Source organism: Vicugna pacos, chromosome 2 (genome assembly GCF_048564905.1).
Source record: "Vicugna pacos chromosome 2, VicPac4, whole genome shotgun sequence".
Classification (NCBI taxonomy): domain Eukaryota; kingdom Metazoa; phylum Chordata; class Mammalia; order Artiodactyla; family Camelidae; genus Vicugna; species Vicugna pacos.
The window spans coordinates 122,658,790-122,679,655 of record NC_132988.1 but is presented as its reverse complement, the minus strand read 5'-3'; the positions used below and the strand labels follow the sequence as shown (position 1 = coordinate 122,679,655).

The 20,866-nt window shown below is 44.0% G+C and overlaps 1 protein-coding gene across 1 annotated transcript in view; it reads left to right on the top strand.

The window, feature by feature from the left end:
• LOC140688506 (trafficking protein particle complex subunit 9-like) overlaps window positions 1-20,866 on the top strand; it is a 120,705-nt gene that overhangs the window by 61,885 nt on the left and 37,954 nt on the right. Inside the window, exon 3 of the mRNA XM_072948078.1 lies at window positions 3,172-3,747. Within this exon, the coding sequence (XP_072804179.1) occupies window positions 3,172-3,541 (370 nt within the window). The 3' untranslated portion in view covers window positions 3,542-3,747. The remainder of the gene's footprint in view (window positions 1-3,171; window positions 3,748-20,866) is intronic.

Genomic DNA, 20,866 nt, shown 5'->3' with positions numbered 1-20,866 from the left:
TGCTGGAGTGATCCAGTGGACTTGGTGCTTGCAACCAGAATTCACCACCTACAGCTTAGGGGATTAGAGAGTTCTTTTATTTTTTCTTAATGGCATTGCTTTTATTTTTACTTATGTTCTAAAATTAATTTTTATTTAAGTGTAGTCAATTTACAATGTTAGTTTCAGGTGTACATCAGAGATTCAGTTATAAACATATGCATATGTATATAAATATGTTTTAGATTGTTTTTAGCACAACTCATTACAAGAAATTTAATATAGTTCCCTGTGTTATATAGCAGGTCCTTGTCATTTATTTTATATTAACTAATTTGTATCTGTTAATCCCCCCTTTCCTGCCTGCTAACCACAGTTTGCTTTCTATGACCATGAGTCCATTTCTAGGAGCACCGTTTTTCCTAGTAATATATGCTCTTTGGCTGCTTTCAGTTTCAGTAATTCCATCTTATTGTGGGTGCTTTTCTTCTGGTGGCCTTTATGTGGTTTGCACACGTGGTAATAGAGATCTGTATTTGGGAGAACTCCAGGCTTCGTGTAGTCCCTGGTACAGAGTGCCAACTGAATTGATGCTTGAATTGGGAAAAAAGCACAGTAAATGTTGGAATTTCCACTATGGTTGAGAATTCCAGGTTTCTATAACCTGTTTAGCCCACCTTAATATTGGCTGCACCCATACTGGGTAATTTGGTGGAACTTCATGGTATGGTGGTGTAGAGACGGGGACTTGTATGCTTCTTCTCTTTCTGTTTTCTAACACTCATTCTCCTGGGCCTTTCAGATCCTCCCCCACAAGTGCCCAGGGCTGGCTTGGTGCTGTGCTGAGGCAATATTTGTTAATAAGGCCCTTTCCTCATCTCTTCTGAGCCTCCGTTTCTTTCTCTGCACAATGAGGGCTTAGACTAGATAAGTGCTTTTCAGTTTCTTTTAAAGCCATGTTTCCTTTGAGAAACAGAGAATGCAAATCTCTCCTCTCAACCCAACACTTAAGATTTTGATAAGTCCTCCAAGGAGTGACATAGCCCTTTGTGGAAAATTGATGTGATTGTGATTCCAGATGACACAGAAAAGACTCTTCAGAGATTTATTGCAGGGAGAGGGCAGGAAAGGGGCAGTAAGTCACACTTTCTAGTGTGAGCACTGGAGCAGGGGCTTGGATTTAAATATGGTGACTGACGTGGCCTCTCTCTAATCTTGTACAATGTGATAAACTTCTCTACCTCGGTTTCTTGATGTGTCAAGTTGGGGTGATAATATTTTAAGGCTTTTGTGAAACATTATACATATAAGACATTTGTGTCTCGGTAGAAACAAGACCTGCTAGGAATTCAGGGATTTGTTTAAAAAAAAAATCTTGTCCATAGTACTCTGTCTGTGTGTATTTTGAAGTTCCTGGAGGGTGAGGGTGAGTCTAAAGTCCATCGTGGGACAGGTGACCCATAGTTGTCTGTGCCCCAGATTACCCCCTCCTCCCCAGTCCTCTTCCTCAGTCCAGGATGAAGTTCCCTAGTAGATTTACACAGAGGTCTTCTGGAAATGGCTTTTCATTTTATTGTTTCAACAAGAAGGGCTGCCATCATAATCTCTGTGGTCAGGTCTTGACGGGCTGCCATCATGATGTCTGGTCAGGTGAAGGCTATGCAATTGGGAATTTCTATTTAATAAATAGAAAAAAATTACAAATAGAAAATTAAAACAAGGTTGGTGACGGGGCCCTTTGAAGTGGGCACCATTAGCTTTGTTAGCTTCAGGTGCTGTGGCCTGTTGCCACGAGGACCCATCCTCTTGCTCTGAAGTTGGAGGTACCAGTGGGTTCAGTGGGAATGTTAACTGAGTGTATCTCATGGGCTGGGCATTGTCCTATTTGTACTGTGTGTTCCTTATTTGAGACAGTGAGCTCATGTAACCTCAATAACCACTTTAAAAAATTAGGCTTTTTATTTTGAGATGTAATGTAGATTCCCATGTTGTAGTAAGAGATTATATGGAGAGGGCATATGAACCCTTTGCCCAGTTTTCCTTAATGGTTCCATCTTGCAATGTTGGGGTACAATTCATTACTGACTCACTAACAATTTGAGGTTTGTGTTATTGCCCTCATTTCTATTTATGAATAAACTGGTGTTAAGACAAGCACACAGGCCTGCCCAGGTCACCCATGTGATTAGTGTAGAGTCGGGTGGAACGTGGGCTTGGCATTTCCAGGCAGTAACCTTATGATGGTCTGTGGCAGGGAGCAGCATTCACTTTGCTTGTTTTTTCATTCATTCAACAAACATTTATTGAGTAAACTCTGTGGGTCAGATGCTTTCATAGGTTTATCTGATTCTTCAGCAGTACTTAGAATCAGGTAATGTTTATTTTTTTTAATCTGAGAAAATTAGCTCTGAGAGGTTATAACCCCCCCAAAGGAAGTATAGCTCATAAATGAGGAATAGTAAATTTGTACAGTCACCTCTTTTTATGCAGGTGGTACCCTAGGCATTTTACATTTGCAAACTTCCATAATCCAGATATATTCTTGTAAGGCAAGGATTTTTTTTTTAATTGAAGTAGAGTCATGTTTACAATGTTGTGTCAATTGTAAGGTGTTTTTTGACTTTTGAATTAAAAAATATTTTTTCGGGACGGTAATTAGGTGTATTTATTTGTTTCATACTTTAAAATGAGTTACTGGATTTGAACCCAGGACCTCGTACATGCTAAGCGTGTGCTCTACCACTGAACTGTACCCTCCTCCCCAAGGCAAGTTTTCTTATCCATTATTATGAAGCTTAGGGGTTCAAATAAATTGGATAGAAATCCAGACCTTTTCATCCTACTGTGGTCCTTTTCTTTATATTCTGCTGAAGGGGGTTGGGGAAAGTATTTTCTTTGTTCATTTCTTTATTCAGCATTTTTGAGCAGTGACTTTGCATCAGGGCCTTGCTAGGTGCTTGGAAGAAGAAAATAAGAAATGACCCTTCTCTGCAGGGGCAGGAAGCCGAGACCAAAAGCTGGGTAATGTGATCTGAGCTACAGTAGCCATGGGCAGACTCTGAGGACAAACTATACCCCTGGATTTGCTTTGGCTTCCCTTGCCTTCTGGCTGGTACACACCAGGTCACCACAACCCAGATGGGCCCGCAGCACAGAGCATAGTATGTACCTCGATCTTCTCTCTCCTCTCAGCAGGGCCTGCAACATGAGCATCCGTGACTACGTGCAGTGTGCTGAGGACCACCAGACTCTTCCCATTGTGGTCCAACCCGTGGGGATCATCTCAGAGGAGAATTTCTTTTGCATCTATGAGCTGCTCACCTTGGTGAGCCATATCAGCCCATGCGGCTCCCAGTGGACACTCTGTATCCACTACAGGCACCACTATTTGCCCAGGAATGGGTGGAGCGTCTTCCAGACCCACCGCAAGGTCGTGGGCATTGTCACCATTACTGACTGTCTCTCTGCCAATGCCTTCGAGAAGCTCCACGTGCAGAGGAGCTGTATGGCACCAAGCTTAATGACTCTCAGCTCTTTGTCTTTGTGCTGCATGGGGAGGTAGCCGAGCAGCCACACACCGATGTGTCCTTCAATCTACGAGGCCTGCAGTGTGGTGAAGCAGAGGATCGAGGACTTCACTGAGTCACTCTTCATCTTGCTCAAGTCCAAGTGGCTGGATGGGGGCCCCAAGAAGTCTGGGGACAAGATCCCCCTCCATTGCATCCCGTTTGAGAAGGAGGACATCATGGGACTGGACACAGACAGCAGGTAAGTTTACCTGGAGGCCAGTCCACCCTGGGTGTGTGCCGGATTGCTTCCCTCCATCCAGAAAGGGATCAGCAAGGAAGAGGACTGTCTTGTAGCCAAGAGGGGAGGGAGGTGCAGCCCGCCGGTTTACAGACATTTCAAAGTGAATCTGCCATTGTTTCAGAGATATCCTTTTAGGGTTAGTGTGGACACTTACTCCCGCTTTTACTCCAGGACCATGGTGGGACCCCTGGAGTTGCTGTCTAATAAAGTAGCTACAGCCACTGATGCTAGGAGCACTGGGGAAGAGGCTGGACTGAGCTGAGATGTGCTGTAGTTCAAATGCACATCAGACGCTGAGGATTGTCTAGTAAAAGTATATAAACTATCTCGTTACTTCCTGTATTGATTACATGTCAAGAGGATAGTATTTTACATACAGTAGATTAAGTAAGATCTGTTCTTAAAATCAGTTTCTAGTATTTGTTTTTTGTTTGTTGGTTTGTTTCTTTGTTTACAGTTTTAAATGTGTCAACTGGGAAACTTTCTTTATATGGCTCTCATTTCATTTCTGTTGGTCAGCCTGTCCTGAGAGTCTCATCCCTTTGCTTATAGATGAGATGCTGAATCCCGAGAGGCAGAACAAGGCGCTGGTTGAGCTGGAGCTGGAGCCGGTGTCTCCTGCTTCCCAGGCCCAGCACCTGTTCGGCTCAGGCACTCTCTTCCTGCCCGACAGCTACCATGCCAATTTAGGACATCAGAAACACCGCCAGGGACTTCCGAATGAACTCCTTACACAGGGAGAGGCGTATCACGGTGTATGGGACATAGCAGGGAAATGTTCATTCTCACTTTGTCCCTGTGATTAAGTCAACGGCCCCACTTTGCCTCGGAAGTGTAGACGAGCTCTTCTGGGCTGCCTACCCTGCACCTTCTGCTCTGTTTCCCCGTGTATCTTTCGTGCTGTCCCTCGGGCAGAATAGGGTGAGATGCCTTTGTCGAGAGGTGGTCCCCCTTTGCTGGGGAGAGTGAGGGAAGCTGTGTCCCCCCGGCCTACGGCCTCGGGCCTTAAGTTTGGAGGCGCTCATGGTGGTCCCACAGGTGACGGTCGGAGGACCTGGCACGTGCTGCCGGGCCCGCTGTGAAAGCGGTGCTCTGTGATTCTTGAACTTACCTAAGATCAGATCCTACTTTCTGGTTGTTGGTAAGTTGGAGGAGAAGATGCTAGAGAATTGAAAAAAAGAATTTCCAGACCAGGCCTGTGAGTGAGAGGCACAGGGTACCAGAGTCCCATCTGCGAGAGCCCAACTAGCGGGCTCTGGATGAATTTTCTGTTCCTCCCGGACATCCATCTATGGCTTAAGGAAGGGGAGAGGCATGTCGTGGCCATGATCTGTACTTGTCCTCACAGGGCCCTGTGATCTACACGCCCGCACTCCCCTTCTGCTTCTTGGAAATAAGCTGGCAAGTTTAAGAGCCTGGGCATTGCTGACGGCATAGCTGTCAGCACTGTGCTACACCGAGGCTGGCTCCGTTAACCTCACATGTCACCACCTGCTGAGGCCCCAGGCATCAGTCAAGGTAGGTGCAACGGTACAAAGTAAGCAGCGACCACCTTCTCCCCATGGACAGGCTGGTGGATGAGCAGTGGAAGCCTGGAGCCCTGCCCCAGCCCCCAGGCCAGTGCCTCTTCTTTTGTCATAGGAGGCACTGGTGACATTTTTGCTCAGCAACTGCTTGGCTGTGAATCTGCAGACCCACCAGAGAATGCCAGCTTTTTTGCTTTTTGAAGTCTGCCCTTGGGATTTGGCAGAGTAGCTGGATGTGTGTTTAGCCCATAGTGGTTGACATTGTCAACACTGTTTACCGAGAACCTCGTGTACGAGGCATGGCTCTCGGCATCAAATGCAGCAGCGCATTAAACCTCCCTTCTTGTGGGTCTGTCTGTTCTGGTTCCATAAGAGCTCAGACAGCTTCTTAAAGTCAGTGAGATAAAGCGGTCTGTGAGCTCGGGTCAAGCACATTCTCCTCCAGTCACTTTTACTCCATTGTTGCTTTTACTATTCCACAGTCATTAATTTTTTAAACAATGCTTTGGTGCAGAAGCAGAGCCTAATTCTCTCTTGTTTCTCTTGGTGGAAGTGAGTAAAACTGTCCAGCCTGAAATGCGACCACAATTTGTAGCTCAAAAGCTGCCTAGACGCGTGTAGGTGGAGTTTTGGTTAGGGGTGCTGACCACGTTCGGTTCCCCCGGCAGCGCCACTACCCTCAGGCCCCTGCCTTTCCTGGATCAGGAGGTGAGGGTGGTCTCACCGTCCCCGCGTCCCTGTCCTCATCACACTCACATAAATTCTTGTACATGCTGTAAAAATCATTTTTGTTTTTGTGTGTTTCTAATTTTCTCTTGTTCCTCTTTTCCTTTTTCTTTATTCCTTTTTCTCTTGTACTGCCCAGTGAGCATGTTGTTGCGTCTGAAAATGTGGGCTGTTCAAACCCTGCATTGGAAATAGCCAGATTGCCCTCCGTACTGTCTCCATCTCTTTAAAAAGCAAAAACTTTATGGCTGCCTTGATCCGTGTATTATCCTAGTCATCGTTTTATTTTCTAGTTTTTTGGAATTTTTGCTTTGTTAGCCTATCACCCACTGGAGTTTGATACCTGTTAAAATCCTTGCTTTGAGAAACCTGTTTGGTCTTCCTTATATTTGGTGACAAAATCACCCTTATTAAATTTCTTTGAGTGTTTTGAAGAAGTGAGATGCGAATTGATTTAGGCGATTGCTGAGGGATTCTTTTCATGGAGTATTTAAACTTGTAAAGTCAAATTCTGCAGGATCTTGCTCAATTCCTGCTTTTACACAAACCTGCTCGGCACGCGGTTCCTGGCTGTCGCTGTGTGACGTGCGTGACGGCGCTTCCTGGCCGGCGGTCACTGGTGAGGAAGTGGCCGGCTCGGGGGTGAACAGCTGCAGGGGACGCTGTTGGTGGAAGCAGTCATCATTTTGTTATATAATTTTTCTTTTTTGCATTCAACTCCCCGTGCCATTTACTTTACTTTGCCTTTATAAAGGGGCAGAATTAGGTCTAAAATCCATGCCACTATTTTTTTCCCTTTCCGAGGCTGGTTCTTCTGAGTATCAGGACTACATGGCCTTCTCCTAAGTAGCTGGCTCACCTGGATCTGGTGGACACAGGGACTGCTAAAGGGGACCGTAGCTTCCTCTCTGCTTCAGCCAGTGGGCATTCAGAGCCGGGTCTGTGGTTTGCCTCAGCAGCCGTGCAGGACTCCCTGCCCCGGCCTTTACTTTTAACCCATGTTGACAGTAAATAGCTTACTCCGTGTCTGTTGCAGCTGACGTCCACCACTGTCGGCCTTGTTGTTAGTTTGCGGAAATGAGTCTCCAACACCCCAGTCAGCCGTGAAGGAAGATGCTTCTGTAGACCTAGGACATTGGATTCTCACTCCTACCCTGGTTCATCTCACCTGGGGGAAGGGTTTCGCCACCACCATCATGCTGTCCATGAGGCCTTGTTTCCCCTTTCATGCTCTGGTCCAAATGTGGACACTTCATTTTTCACTGAATTTGTCTCGCTTGAGACAGGTCAGAATATCTGAATGAGTCCATCACATTCTGTGTGGGGAACAGAATAGATGTAAGTGTCGCAAGTAGATGGAGTCCAGGCTGTCTGGGTTGGCAAATGCAGGCTGGGATCTGTGATGGCTGGGCTGTTCCCTGGACACAGGCCTTTCCCGTGGCTCCCGAGAGCCCAGGGGTCGGATTGAGAACAGCCTTTCCTGGGATCCTCCATCCTCATCTGATCACTGGCAAGTGTGTCTGCTAATTAGGAGCTTCCCTAGACCTTGGGCCCTTCAAAGCTCAGACCACGGGAGAACCTTGAGTCCCTTCTCCTGGGCCTCCATTGTGAGAATCTAGTGCCTTCTGAGGTGAACCGTGCCAGGAGATGCCTCCCCCTCCAGGGAGCACCCTTCAGAGGACTGTGACTCACTGCACCATGCTGTGAGCTTGTGGGTTTCCGGCCATGGTCCCTGCAGAACCAGACTTGAGATGGGCTTAGTGACGGAAATAATAGGACTGATTCCAGGGCAGGGCTGGGGGGAGGGAACAGGGGAACTTGAATGTGACCTCAAACACATAGGTGGGTGCTGGGGCTGTTACTAAAATGGGGAGCCTGGGAGTTACCTGTCAGGAATTGAATTCCAGAGTAAATGGTGGACATTTGGCATTATTAAGATGCCATTTCTCATTCAAGTTAGGACTTCAAATAGGCACTCGTGTCTATGAGACTGGGGCTCAGGTGAAGGAGCCGGACTAGAGATACACGTTGGGAGTCGTGTTCACAGACTTGCATGTGAATTAGATCATCTCGAGAGGTGCAGACTTAGGCTGAGGGGGGGCATGGCTGTGCCTGTGTTGGAGGAAAGCCCAGACCATGCAGCTTTAGTGTGTCAGTCAGCGGCATTTGGGATTTTCAGAGCAATGCCATTTATCTTTAAGGGGCTGGGCTGTGGGCAGGGCCAGCCAGGAAGAAATCTGAAGGAAGGGTCGTGGCCACATGTGTGTCTTGGGAAGATAAAGAGGCTGCAGGGTCTGGGAGGGTAGACTTCTTAGAAGCTGGAGTTGGAGTGGGGAGAAGATAGTCACACTCACCTGTCTGGGAGGGGGTAGTCCTTGGGAGTCCCCATCCTATCGAACTCGTTTTCCCATGAACAGAAGGCAATCATACAGAGCATCTGAGGTGAGAAGGGATGGGCGCTGGCAGGGGAGCCAACCTGGAGAATGGTGCTTGGAAAGTTCTGGAATAGTCTCCCTGAAAATGAGAGATAAAAAATACCCAGAATCTTAAGGACATTGATAGTGACTGGGGAGGAGGCAGTTTTTCTGGCCTCCTAAGTGTAAGGCATGTATCTGGGGATACACAGAAGATACGGGCAGTCTGTTCCGGGGGCTTGATCCTTACCGGGGGAACAGTGCAAGTTTAAAGGGATAGAAGGGCAGTGGAGGGAAACTAGCCAGGCCCAGTGTCAGGTATCAGTCGGCCGCCCTACTTGTATTTTGCATTCATATCCATGACTCCCAGGTGGGCGGTGGCAGCCCCGTTTTGCAGATTGGGAAGCATTCTCAGAGGGGTTAAGGAATTGGTCCGTTTAGTGGCTAGTAAATGCTGTAGCAGGATTCAAGCAGGGCCTTGTCAGACTTCAAGGGCGTGTTTTCTCTACTAATTCCGGTACCTCCCTGTTATGCCTGGAATGGTGAAGTGGGTCAGTATTGGAGCCTTTCAGAAAAAGTGCGATTTAAGTGCCTCAGGACTGTTTCACAAAGTTCAGTGTTCTTTGATGCTTCTGAAGCACCGCAGTGCTTTTCGCCCCACAGAGGTAAGGTCTTACTCCTTTGAGGATGACGTGGTGGCAAATGACGTACAGGTGCAAAGCCAGAGTTAGAAGCTTCTGGAGGGAAACTCTCCAGTTATCCCTTGATTGGCTTTCTTCCACGGGATGTAGCTGTGCTGCAGCGTAAACCTGATCTTTACTTACGGAGTGAGGGTTTGATATCCAAAGTTAGCATAAAACGGTCAGATGAAGAAAATTGACGTTGACAATTTATTTTTGGGTTTCATTAGTCAAGATATACTCTCAGTTAATGGCCCACATAACAAATGAAATTGAGTACAGAACATTGCATTTCTTACTTTCTATTTAGAGTTCTCTTACAACATAAGGTTGCCCGCTTTGGAACGTCAGCTCCACCAACACGGCACCTATCAGTGTGTTGGTGTGATTGCATTTACACAGTGAATATAATCTGGGCTTCCTCAGCCCCAAACACTGCAGTGCAGTATCACAGGCTGTAGCCATCTCTTAGTCATGCAAATACTTCTAAAATTACATGATGCCAGAATAGAAAGAAGAGAGAGAGAGAGATTGCCTTTATCAAAGTTCCTTTCAATTCTAACTGCAAACTGTTGTTAAGCAGCTCTGGTTACCTTTGGATATGAATATATACATTTTTTGCATGTAATCTGGGCTTTGGACTAGAACACCAAGTTCTTGCTGTCCACAAGCCACAAAAATAGTAGACAAATTGCACACATGTGAAATAGTTTATACTTTTTTCTGAGAAGGTATCCTTGAATTTGGGACTTGGGCTGGTGATTTTTGCTTTTTGCTTCCCCCACCCCTCTTGTAATCTCTCACTCCTTCCCACGTGGCCCCCAAGAATTCGTGGTCTCAAAGGAGCGGGCAAACACCCTGTTGGTCACCATGTACTTCTGCTATAGATAGAGCCCAGCCAAGACCTAAAGGACATTATCAGAGAGGACTTCCTGGAAGAAATGGGCCCTACATTCAGTTGTGAGGACAGAGTAAGTGTCAGCCAGGAGAAGGAGTCAAGAATGTGGCTCAGGTCACAGGTGCAGCCCAGGCAGAGGCCTGGAGGCATTTGGCATGGGGACCCGAGGAGAATGCCCTGTGTGGTCCAGGGTGGTGGGTTCCCCTGCTGGGAAGGACACTGGAGAGAGTGCGGGGTGGAGGGCTTTGGAAGAAATTGGGTTTTACTAGAACTGACACAGTAGGCAGTGAAGGGTGTCATTAGAAAGTGACCGTCAGGAAAGATACTTCTGGTTTTGCTTCTGATATTCTACAGACAGAGGGTCGGGACGGGCGAGAGCAGGTATGTCTGTCCCTTTGAAACCAACCCCGTCATTCATTTATTCATAACACGGGTATTTCTGTGAGTCTAGGGGAGAGAGGTTGGAGCCACATTAGTAAGCAAAATGTATTTGCTTCTTGAGAGCTTAGCAGTGTCAGAAGTTGACTTAGGCTAGAATGTTCTAGGAACAGAGGAACAAATTGTGGAGTTTGGAGGGAGGGAAGGCTTCCTTGGGAAACAGTCAAAATAAGCCTGGAGGCAAGTGGGAATTAGGAGCAGGTCAGGTGGCCCCTGAGGTCACTGGGGACCTGTGTACTGAGGTGAGGCTGGGCGAGCAGTGTCTGGGGTGGGGCTAGAATTCCACCAGGGAGCCTCTGAAGAGTTTGAAGTGGGGGTGATGTAATCAAATTTGTGATTTGTGAAGGCTGCCGTTGCTCTGTGTGTGTGTGTGTGTGTGTGTGTGTGTGTGTGTGTGTGTAGCGGGGAAGAGGGGGAGGGTGCCACCAACTGGGGGGTCATTAGAAGACCATCCACACGCAGGGAGAGGGGCGTCGGGGCTGCTTGAGGACGGCAGGGCTAGTGTGGATGCCGGATTTCCTTATGGGGAGGGCTTGTTAGTGTGGCCGCCCTAGAGGCACCTTGTGGCTGGAAGAAAATTGATTGAGGCCACCAGGTGGACTTTCCTATTCTCTCCTTCCCTGCCTTGTGTGATGATCTTAGCTCAGCCAACATTTGGAACAGAAGAGCTAATTTCCAGGGTAGCCCAGGACATTGTTGAGCTCGTTCGAGTGAGCTCTGATAGGATTTAAGTTTGTGTTCAGATCTGGATGTTCACTTAGCTAGAAACGTCCTGTCACTGCGATTTCCATAGGGGTTTTTATTCTTGATAAAGATTGCTTTCTTGGTGATAGGAAATTTAATACAGCTGTTGTCTTTTTCAAAAAAATCATATCTTTTAAGAAATTTAATATTCAAAAGAATAGGAATTTATAAAATTGTTAAAGTAAGTCTTTGGTGTAGTTTCTTTGCTTTCTGAGCTAATGTGGAGTTAGAGCCTTTGCACTACTTAATAGAACATCCTTGTCAGTATTTAAAGAGCTGTTAGTGAGCGCCCCAGGCCCCACCTCTCAAAGAATCGTTAAAGTTTGCTCTAAAATAGTGAGGTCATAAAGGTCTTGTTTGCAGAAATCAAACAGTAGGTTTATAATACGGAGCATAGCCCCATTTATAAAATATTAATAAGTTCAAAATTAAGAAAGTGGAGGATAATTGATTTTTTTTAAAACTGAAACATAAACTTTCTTGTGCTTATGCTGCAACTGGAAATTTTGAAAAGAAAAATCCTACTGTAATATCATCTACGTGGAATACATATATGAGTTTCATGTTTGAAAAGTAACTGCGCAGTGGTTTTCAAAGTCAGGAGCATTCCAGCTCAGATACTGGCAGTGATGGTTGCTGATTTTCAAAGGAAGAGCCTAAACTTGCCTTCTTAGCTTTTTGTTTTTTGTAGTGAGAGGGTTGAGTATTGCTTTGCCAGTATGATTTTGTGGCAATTTGAGGGCAGATTTCGTGTACCAGCAGTGAGATATTTCCATGCATTTTATTTTCCGGACATCACCAGGGCACATGTGGGGTTTGTGCCTGCAGTCTGGGATGCTGCAGGACTCCCTGATCCATCACCAATATGTCTTGGATCTGCTCCGGTCAGTGAATGATTTTCTCTGGCTTGGAGGTAATGCGGTCTGATGGAGATGTTCAGATGTACAGTAAAGTGCTATTGCTTGAAATAAGAGTAACCTAGAAACATTGCTCCAACAATACAGGATATGGGAGGAGAATTGGCTGAGCTGCTTGCAGTGAAGAGTCTTCTCAGGTGACTCCCACACCGTGATTCCTGCCAATATCCGCCCCAGCCCTGCACGGTAGTCCTGCCAAAGCAAGCATGCACTTTGCTCAGAAACGCAATGAATATCCTTGTGCCTCTGTTTGTTGGCTTTTTTTCTTTGAAAGCACATCTTGCCCTTTGCTTAAATGCCATCCCTGCTAGTCACCTCTTACACTCATTCTTCTGAACCTCGTCCATACATAGCTGTTGAATGGATGAACAGAATGTAGTATCTCCATGTAGTGGAACATTATTCACATGTAAGAGTGAATAAAAATGAAAAAAAAAGAGGAAAATGAAAAAGGCCACCTGTTTTGGAAAGTCCACCCTGAATGTTCAACTCGCCCTTTTCCCTTTGAAACCCAATCACTTATGCTCCACTCTACTCTTTTTGATAGTACTTACCACCTTCTAATAATCTTTAACGTTTTCCAAAAAAAAAAGACAGAGATGCTGATACCACTTCAAAATTGACAAGCCTTGATAACAGCACGTTAAGTGAAAGGAACCAGACACAAACGGCCACATACTGTTGAATTCAGTGATCTGAAATGCCCAGAATAGGCACATGCAGAGGCAGAGAGCAGGTGATGGTTGCAAGGGGCTTGGTGGAGGGGGATTAGGGAGTGACTGCTAGTGAAAGGGGGATTCTTTTGGGGTGATGAAGTGTTCTGGAAATAGATTGTGGTAAGGGCTGCACAACCGTGAGTGTGCAGAAGACTGCTGAGCGCTGTGTCTGGGAGTGCCTGTTGTAGGGCGGCTTTAATTTGTTCTCATCCTGCCATGTCAAGAGTCATCTTGTGCTGTGGCCGTTCTACTCCTGTGAATGTTGAGGGTCAGAGACTTTGTAGAATCATGTTTCATTTTTCCCCCTTGCTGTGTGTAGGCAAAAAAGATTTAAGCCTGAGGAAGTGCTCCATCTGCAGAAATGTCTTTTGGTTTTGCATGGTGTCAAAATCTTGACAGCTTTTAATCGTTGAGGCCTGTGGGGGAGGGAAATAGCCCGTGAATCCTGGGTGAGACCGGGAAGAGCCGCGCTTCCCTCCCAGACACGGGTGGGGATTTCACCCCCGTTCAGGCAGTGAAGGGCCCAGACCCGTGAGCGGAGTTGACAGTCGTGAATATTTATGTGTATCCGCTGCTTCATCTTGGATATTAAATTCAAGCTGAGCCAATTTGTAGCGGCAGCCTCATCCTACATCAGGAATTTATAGCATCTGCTCTTTGAGGTGAAGACCTGACAGACTTGATTATTTAACAGTCTCCCTTGAATTGATATCTCAGGTTCCTTTGTCAAAAGCAAAACAGCAGAAATACAGACGTCCTTTAATGACGATGTGACCTGGAACGGGTTTAGTCTCTGTGCCTCAGTGGCCTTGTGTGCGGGTGGGGAAGATGATAACAGTGCTTCCCTCAGAGGGGGTGGTGAGGGGAGAGTGAGAAACACAAATGGAGGACTTACCTGAGATGCTCATGAATGACCGAATTTACTGCACTCAGCCTGGTGAGGCCTCAGGGGCAGAGATGTCAGAACAGAGCAGTCCTAGCCGGAGCTCGATCCGTGATGGCAGCTGTTAAGATCAGTATCACCACTGTGGGTTATCAGGTAGTTTTAAGACTTGATAATATGAATTCATGAATAATGTTAGAAGACTAGACATCTCAGATCCTGTTTACATAGTTCTCAAGATTTCTTCTGAGAAATGGATGGTTTCTTCCCAATCTAAAATCTGACATGGGTCTCTAAAAAATTCTGTAATCCTCCATCTTTTTGCTTTAATTCTCCATTTCTTAAAAATCATAGTTTTTAAATGGAGTTAATGGGGACTGAACTGAGGGCCTCATGCATGCTGAGCACATACTCTCCAAAATGAGGTATAATCTCCCCCGTAATTTTTTATTAAACTTTACTTTCTTAGTATTCAGAGGTTAGAGGCCTCTAATTCTTTATCTGGAGACTTGTCATGAACCTGTAAATCTATAATTAATGGACAAAACTTGTTTTATTAAAAAAATCAATAGAATATTCTGCAATCCATCCAAAAAGGAATGCTCATTGACTTAAAATGTTTCAACTTTAAGGTGATTTCTCCTGTTTGGCCTAGCTTAATTTACTAACAGCCATCCTCATCATCATAATGACCAAACTCCCTCTGAGTGGACACCTACCTAAGTCTAAAATGCTTTCCTCGTGTTTTACTTCATAGCAGGTGTTTGACGGTAGGTATCAGTGTCTCCTTTTTTGCAGCTGAGGGATTGAGAGATGGAGCAGCTTGTCGCGAAATACGTGCAGCTGGCGGTGGCTAGCTCGGTGCTGGAATCCAGGCTGCACAGAATGCATTCTCAACTGCTCCTCTAATGAGCCTCCCATTAAGTGGTTACCCTTACTCCTGTGGCTCCATAAATGGCCGATTTTAGTGATCTCAGCCTGATGAGGCCTTCAAAGGAGAGACACCATTGAGAATGTGAGACAGAGTGGCATAAATTAAAGTTGTACATTTTCACAAATGTTTAATTCTCAGGTAATTATATGAAAAGTTAATTTTTTTTTATTTTATTGCTCTGTAAGCACTGAAAACCAAACATTAAAAATAATTATAGTGCAAAAGAGAAGTGGGCTTTGAAAGTCCAACCAGTGTTAATGATGTTACTTGTTTTTCTCTAGTGGCCCTTATTGACAGAAATACTTACAAAGAGTGAATTGCTTTATGTAGTCTTAATATGGAAGAAAAGATTGTCAGTGAATATTGTAAGTAAAATCTTTACTCTTTTCTTTCCTGTTGATGAAAATGTAAGTTGTTTTCATGGCTTAAGTAAATTTCCTCATTTGTGAAATTTGAGTAATATCGTTTAAATTGTCTGACTGTGAGAGTTAGACGCCTTGTATACAAAGAACCCAAGAGGTGATTAATAAAAGTGTGCTGTCACAATGACAGATATTTTAGAAGGATCAACTCTGAATACTAAAGAGTTTCGCTTATTTCTGATGCATATTCAATATATATATATGATATATTTGAATATGGTTTAAAGTAAGAAGGATTCATTTTTTTTTAGTGTAGTATGAAGTTTTAATGAAATCTGTATCATTCTAGTGAGACAGGGACTAGTTAAATTGCCTTAATCAGATGACCTTGAAGATTAATTACACAGAATATGTATTGTTACAACTCAGAATTCATGTTGCCATGTAACCATGCACTCAGACATTTAAATTCGTGGGATTCTGACCAGATCCATTAAGTTTAGTAAAATCCACATTGATCATTTTTAGGGAATAAGCTTCTCTTGCGATTAAAGAAAATTTTGATTTTTTTTCCTGTACTCTTAACAGGTTTAAAATATCAAAATATTGATTTGACATGTCACTTTTCTAATAGAATAAAGCTCATGCTGTTTTATTATGTAAATAAACGTTTTTGTATTTAAACTTGTATGATATCCTGGCTCTTTTAGAAGTACTTTGCAAAATACTTAGATATCCTACTGTTGGAAAAATACAAATGTGACTTTTATGAATATAGTGCCTAGTACAGTGCTTTTGCTACAGTGCAAGACATGAGACCTAGGAGAGCTTTGCTGCCGATTACCAGGAGGACAGATCCCATGTCTCAGTTTCCCCTCCTGCAAAATGAAGTGGCTGGACTGGAATCTTTCCTCTTCTAAGATGAGTTTCCATGAGCCTATGTCTTCTGTTTATATTCAGGAGTATTAGCAATATCAGATTAAATACTGAATACCCCTCCCTTCCCCGGAAGCAAAGTGCAGTATGTGCTACATAAGCTTTTAGTTATCTGATTCTCGTTTCTGATCCTACAGGCAATTTTTTTGTTGCATCTTTCCCGGCAACCTGGAAGGTCTTTTTAGCCATAGGTGGCGCTGTTGCACTTTCTTACAGTCTTGATTTTCCTGTTTGTAAAAGAAGGCTTAAACAACGTTATTTTATTTTGATTCCTTTGCTTAATGTTTCAGAATAGCCCAATGTCCATTATGTCTGTCTACCTGGAAAAATTATTCTGCTTATATCTTAGTTTTATTCTGTCATGTCACTGTGAACATTTCAGACTTGCATTGCAAACAATGGCAAAATTCGTCTTGTCTTCCAGTGTTAGAAACCAGTGAGCCGGGATTTTATAAAAGAGCTAGAAGCAGCCTCTGGAGCACCTTAAAGCTGAAAAGTGTATTGAGTTCCCTGAGTATTGACCCCGCCGCTGTGTGTTAATTGGTGGTAGGAGATTTGGTGCATTTATGAAGGGGTGTAGTTTTTGACTTGGGTTTGCATGCATGTGCTGCCACTGAGCCACGTGAGCCTGAGTCAGTTCGTTTTGAGATTTTCCCTCGTGTGTGAGATGGGGACATTCATATCTGCTTTGTAGAATTGTGAGAATTAGAAATTATGTAAAGAATTTACCACAGTGGGTATGTCAAGAGGGCTCAAAAACTTTAGCTGCTGTTTTGTGTGAAGCCATCATTTGAGAGTCTTTGGAAATTACTAAGAAACAGGAAAATAAGAAAATCTGGTTTTATGATGAAAGATATTTGAGGAGCTTCCATATTTCCTATACCCATAATTAAGCATCAGCAGAGTAAGAACTGTTACACAGTCATCCTTACCCAACGTTAAGCCACAGAATTATTTGTTACTTCATATATGTTGGGGCCTAAGGAGATCCAATACTTATACACATGTTGTCTCCAGCAGCCAACTGAGAGATGACACAAAAAAGTAGGCATGTGATAAATGTCTTCTTTGTTACTGATGAAGCCACATTCTCCATGAAATTCAGGGCTGTGGGAAATGCATGTCATGACACTGTGTCCCAGAATTAGAGACTCACGCTGTCCCATGTAGCTCTGGGCCACAGCGAGCCTTCCCTTGAGAAGACCTGCCCCTTCATGCACAGGGCTTTCCTGCCATGGAACTGAGCATCCCTAGTGCTTCCCAATTGTGACCAACACTGGAGGGAAAGGAAGGATTTCAAATGCCCTGCTTGTCTTCCCAGACTCACACCTCAGTCTGTTACTGTGATGAGGGCTAGATGTGGGCCAGGTGCCAGGGGTGTGAAGGGAGAAGCACTCTCCATGGCCCAGTGGAGTGGTTAGGAGGCATCCCCCTCCTGTGGTTTAAACAGGTGGTGAGATAGAAGAGAAGTGTGCTCCCCAAGAGTTTATAAAAGTAGAAATAAGGATGTTCTTTGTGACTTAGACTAGCCAGGAAACACATAAATGATTAGAAGGCAGACTTGTAAATCACTTTGATATTAATTTAACATTTGTTGAGCACCAAAAGTGTGCTACTTTCTTTTCTGAGAGTTTTACAGAAATGAATCCTTCAATCTTCTCAACAAGCGAGTAAGGAAAATTTGATTGTTGTCTCAGGTTTACAATGTGGAAATTGAGGCATACAGAGGGTAAGTAAGTTGGCCAAAATCACAGAACTAGTAAGTGGCAGAGCTGGTATTTAAACCCTCGCTGTCTGGTTTTGAGGATCCCAGAGATGGGCTTTGGGTGTTAAGCGTTACCTGTATCCCTGAATCTATGTACCCCTGTGCATAAGTTAGCCCAGAAAGGACAGGGAAAGGAGAGTTACACAGGTGCTCATAGTCGTATCTTGGCCACTGTCCACGGAAAGTGCACTGTGATTGGCGTTAATTGTTTTCCAGGCAGTATAACAGTTCTTATAACGGAAATTTAGTCCATTGAGTTAATCTAGAATCCCTTCCTGCTCTGCTTCTGTCCATGGTTGCCATGTGACTGCCTGCCCATGATTGGGCAGTGGAGGAGAAAATGTACTCATGGTTGAACTCTGATATTTCAGTCTGGTTCATAGTGTCACATCTTCTGTTACATTAATAAGGTAAGTTTCTTGTTTTCTTTCATCAGTGTGTCATGAGTTTGGTTAATGTGAAACCAGTCCATGGGAGCCCAGGGGTGCTGACGGTATAATTTCTGAGCACGTTGTGGCACTTCAACCCGAGCAGACCTGGCTGGAGGATTTCCACCAACCGCACTGATTTCCCCCAACAGCAGGGTCCTCTCCCAACCCCGGATGTGAGGCTGGGAGCTCTCTGAGTAGGCCAGTCAGAGGCCAAGTCCACCAATCAGAAAATGATGAAGTACCTGGAAGTGGGTTTAATAGAAGGAAAGGGCTTCCAGGTTGTCTGATGGGCTGTTCGAGTCCATTTGGTGAAAAACTGTCCTGTGTCTGTGGTTGAGCTGCTTCTTTGCTGTTGAAAAGTCTGGATTAGATGAAGGGATTTTAAAAAGCAGAAAGGAGTGATTTCAGGTGGTACGCCCACACAGGTGAGAAGTGATGGATGACCACCTGTGTGAGGCATAGACAGAGTCTTACAAACTTCATAAAATAACTTTAAAATCTCTTCCATCTGAGTGCAGTTCCTTTGGGGTCCAGTTCATCACTGGTCATGCAGAGAATGCAAAAATTGATGATGGCAGAAAGGACACGGAGGCATCAAAAAGGTCTCAGTCATTTTCCCTTTTTAAAGGATGCGGCACAGTGTAATATATTTGAGCTGGTTTTCCACTGAACACTTTTGAGTGTTTTCTGGGACTCCCCAGTGCCCCAAGGTTCCATGCAGCTGGGTGTCCCCTCAGTGCAGCTCCGTCAGCACTTGCCCTGGGCTGACGTGGTGTCTCGGGGAGCAGGACGGTCAGCGTACCCGGCTCCTCAGAGCTCCGTCTCCTCATCCGCAGCGCCGGGTTCCTCTTCCGTGTCTACTTAGTAGGGTTGCTGAGAATCACACGTGATGGTTGTCAGGTGTGACTTGTGGTTGTCTCTGTGATTGGCATATAGTCAATATTTGATAGAAACACTTTTTTTTGTATAATTGTAGCACATAGATTGCAGTGGGTTTTAGTCTGCATTTTTTTATAACTGTATTCTTATTTTTAAATATGCACTTATTTTTATTTATTTTTTTGGAGGTACTGAAGAATAAAGCCAGGACATTGCGCATCCTAAGCAGGTGCTCAACAACTGAGTAATACACACCTGCCTTGTCTGCACTTGAAAATAACTATTGCAATAAACAAAATAGCTCTTAAGCACCATCAAGGTACCTAGTCTCTGTATAGACAATTGAACACGTATGCTATTTCAATACGAATAATTGTTGTTGAGAAATAATTTCTGAATCTGTTAATGTGCTTAAAAACGATCATAGGTAGTGATAAACATGAATCTTTGATCCAGTAATCCTTAGGGTCTGTTTTGCCATCAAGGGAAATTACATTCTACAGAGAAGGCTAATTGGGTCTCTTTCGTGTTTGGATGGTTTAGCAGATGATCAAGGCTTTCAAAAGCTGACAGTTTTGTATTTTAAACTAACTAAAAAGTTATCTTCTAGAAGTTGTAAGTACTAAGCTTGTGAAGTGCCCAGTAATCCAGGGGTAAGTGTCTGTGCCTGTGTAAACGTTTGTGTGTGTGATTTCAGGAAGGGAGAAATAATTTCCATATAGACTTCGGATACCTTTCTCCTCCAGTTCAAGGTGTAGGCATATATTTACACATATAAATTGATATTGTTTGTCATTTGGCATATTGTTGGGAATAAGAGGTTCTCATACTTGTTTCAGAAGGGTTGGGGAGCATGAGATTGGAAAATGGGAGGAGAAAGAGGCAAGGAGGCACTACACACTTTGTGCAGGATATGAGAAACAGTAGCTTTTCATTTCTCTTTTCTTCTAAAGCAAACTGGCACTGAATTGTAACCTAGTATTACTCAGAATTGCTTTTCTGATCAGATACAAGTGCCTCAGATTTTTCAAGGCAACATGAATGATGAAATGTGTTTTAGCAGTTATCTTTAAAAGTAGTTTTATTTTTCAAGTAAAAGGCTATTGCCTGTACTTTCTTCCAGCGGTACAAGAAATTCTCCTTGATCTATGTACATGATCTATGAGCTTAGTTCCTTTTTTTTTTTTTTACGTGCTTGTTTCATTGTGGTTTGAATGAATGTTTAAAATTTCTGGATTTTGATCCTTAGAACATGCTGATTTATCAGAACTGTAAAAAACCTGATTGTTATTTGGTCCTTGTTTTTGGGGGCTCCCTATTGATTTCTTTTGTCTGTTAAAGAGGGAAATTCTTCCTCTAGCCTGCAGATCATTAAGTGAATGGTTAGCAGTGTGCCTTTAATATTATTTGAATGCATTGAACATGTTTGTCCAGTGAATTTTGAATTGACTCATTGTAATGACTTTGCTTTGGTTCTGTGACTTTTGCTCCTCTCCACAAGAATTTGAATTCTCTGTTGTATTTTGTATACGTGTTCTTAACAGGGGAAGAAATTTTGTATTTTTTACAGAGGTGGGTTTTCCTACCCCTCTGAATGCCTTCTGTAATTTATACAATAAATGTCTGTTATTTCAGTGCATAATTACTTCATAAACTATTTTTTGGCATAATCAGAAACAATGACAAAGAATTATAATAAAAAATACGAAAACCTTCCTTCCTTTGAAGAATAGAAATCAGGTAGTCAGGCTCCCGCATGCTTTGTGCCTGACACACTTACTCTCATGTCATTGTGTATCATGATTCGGAGATGGAGTTGCTTCAGGTT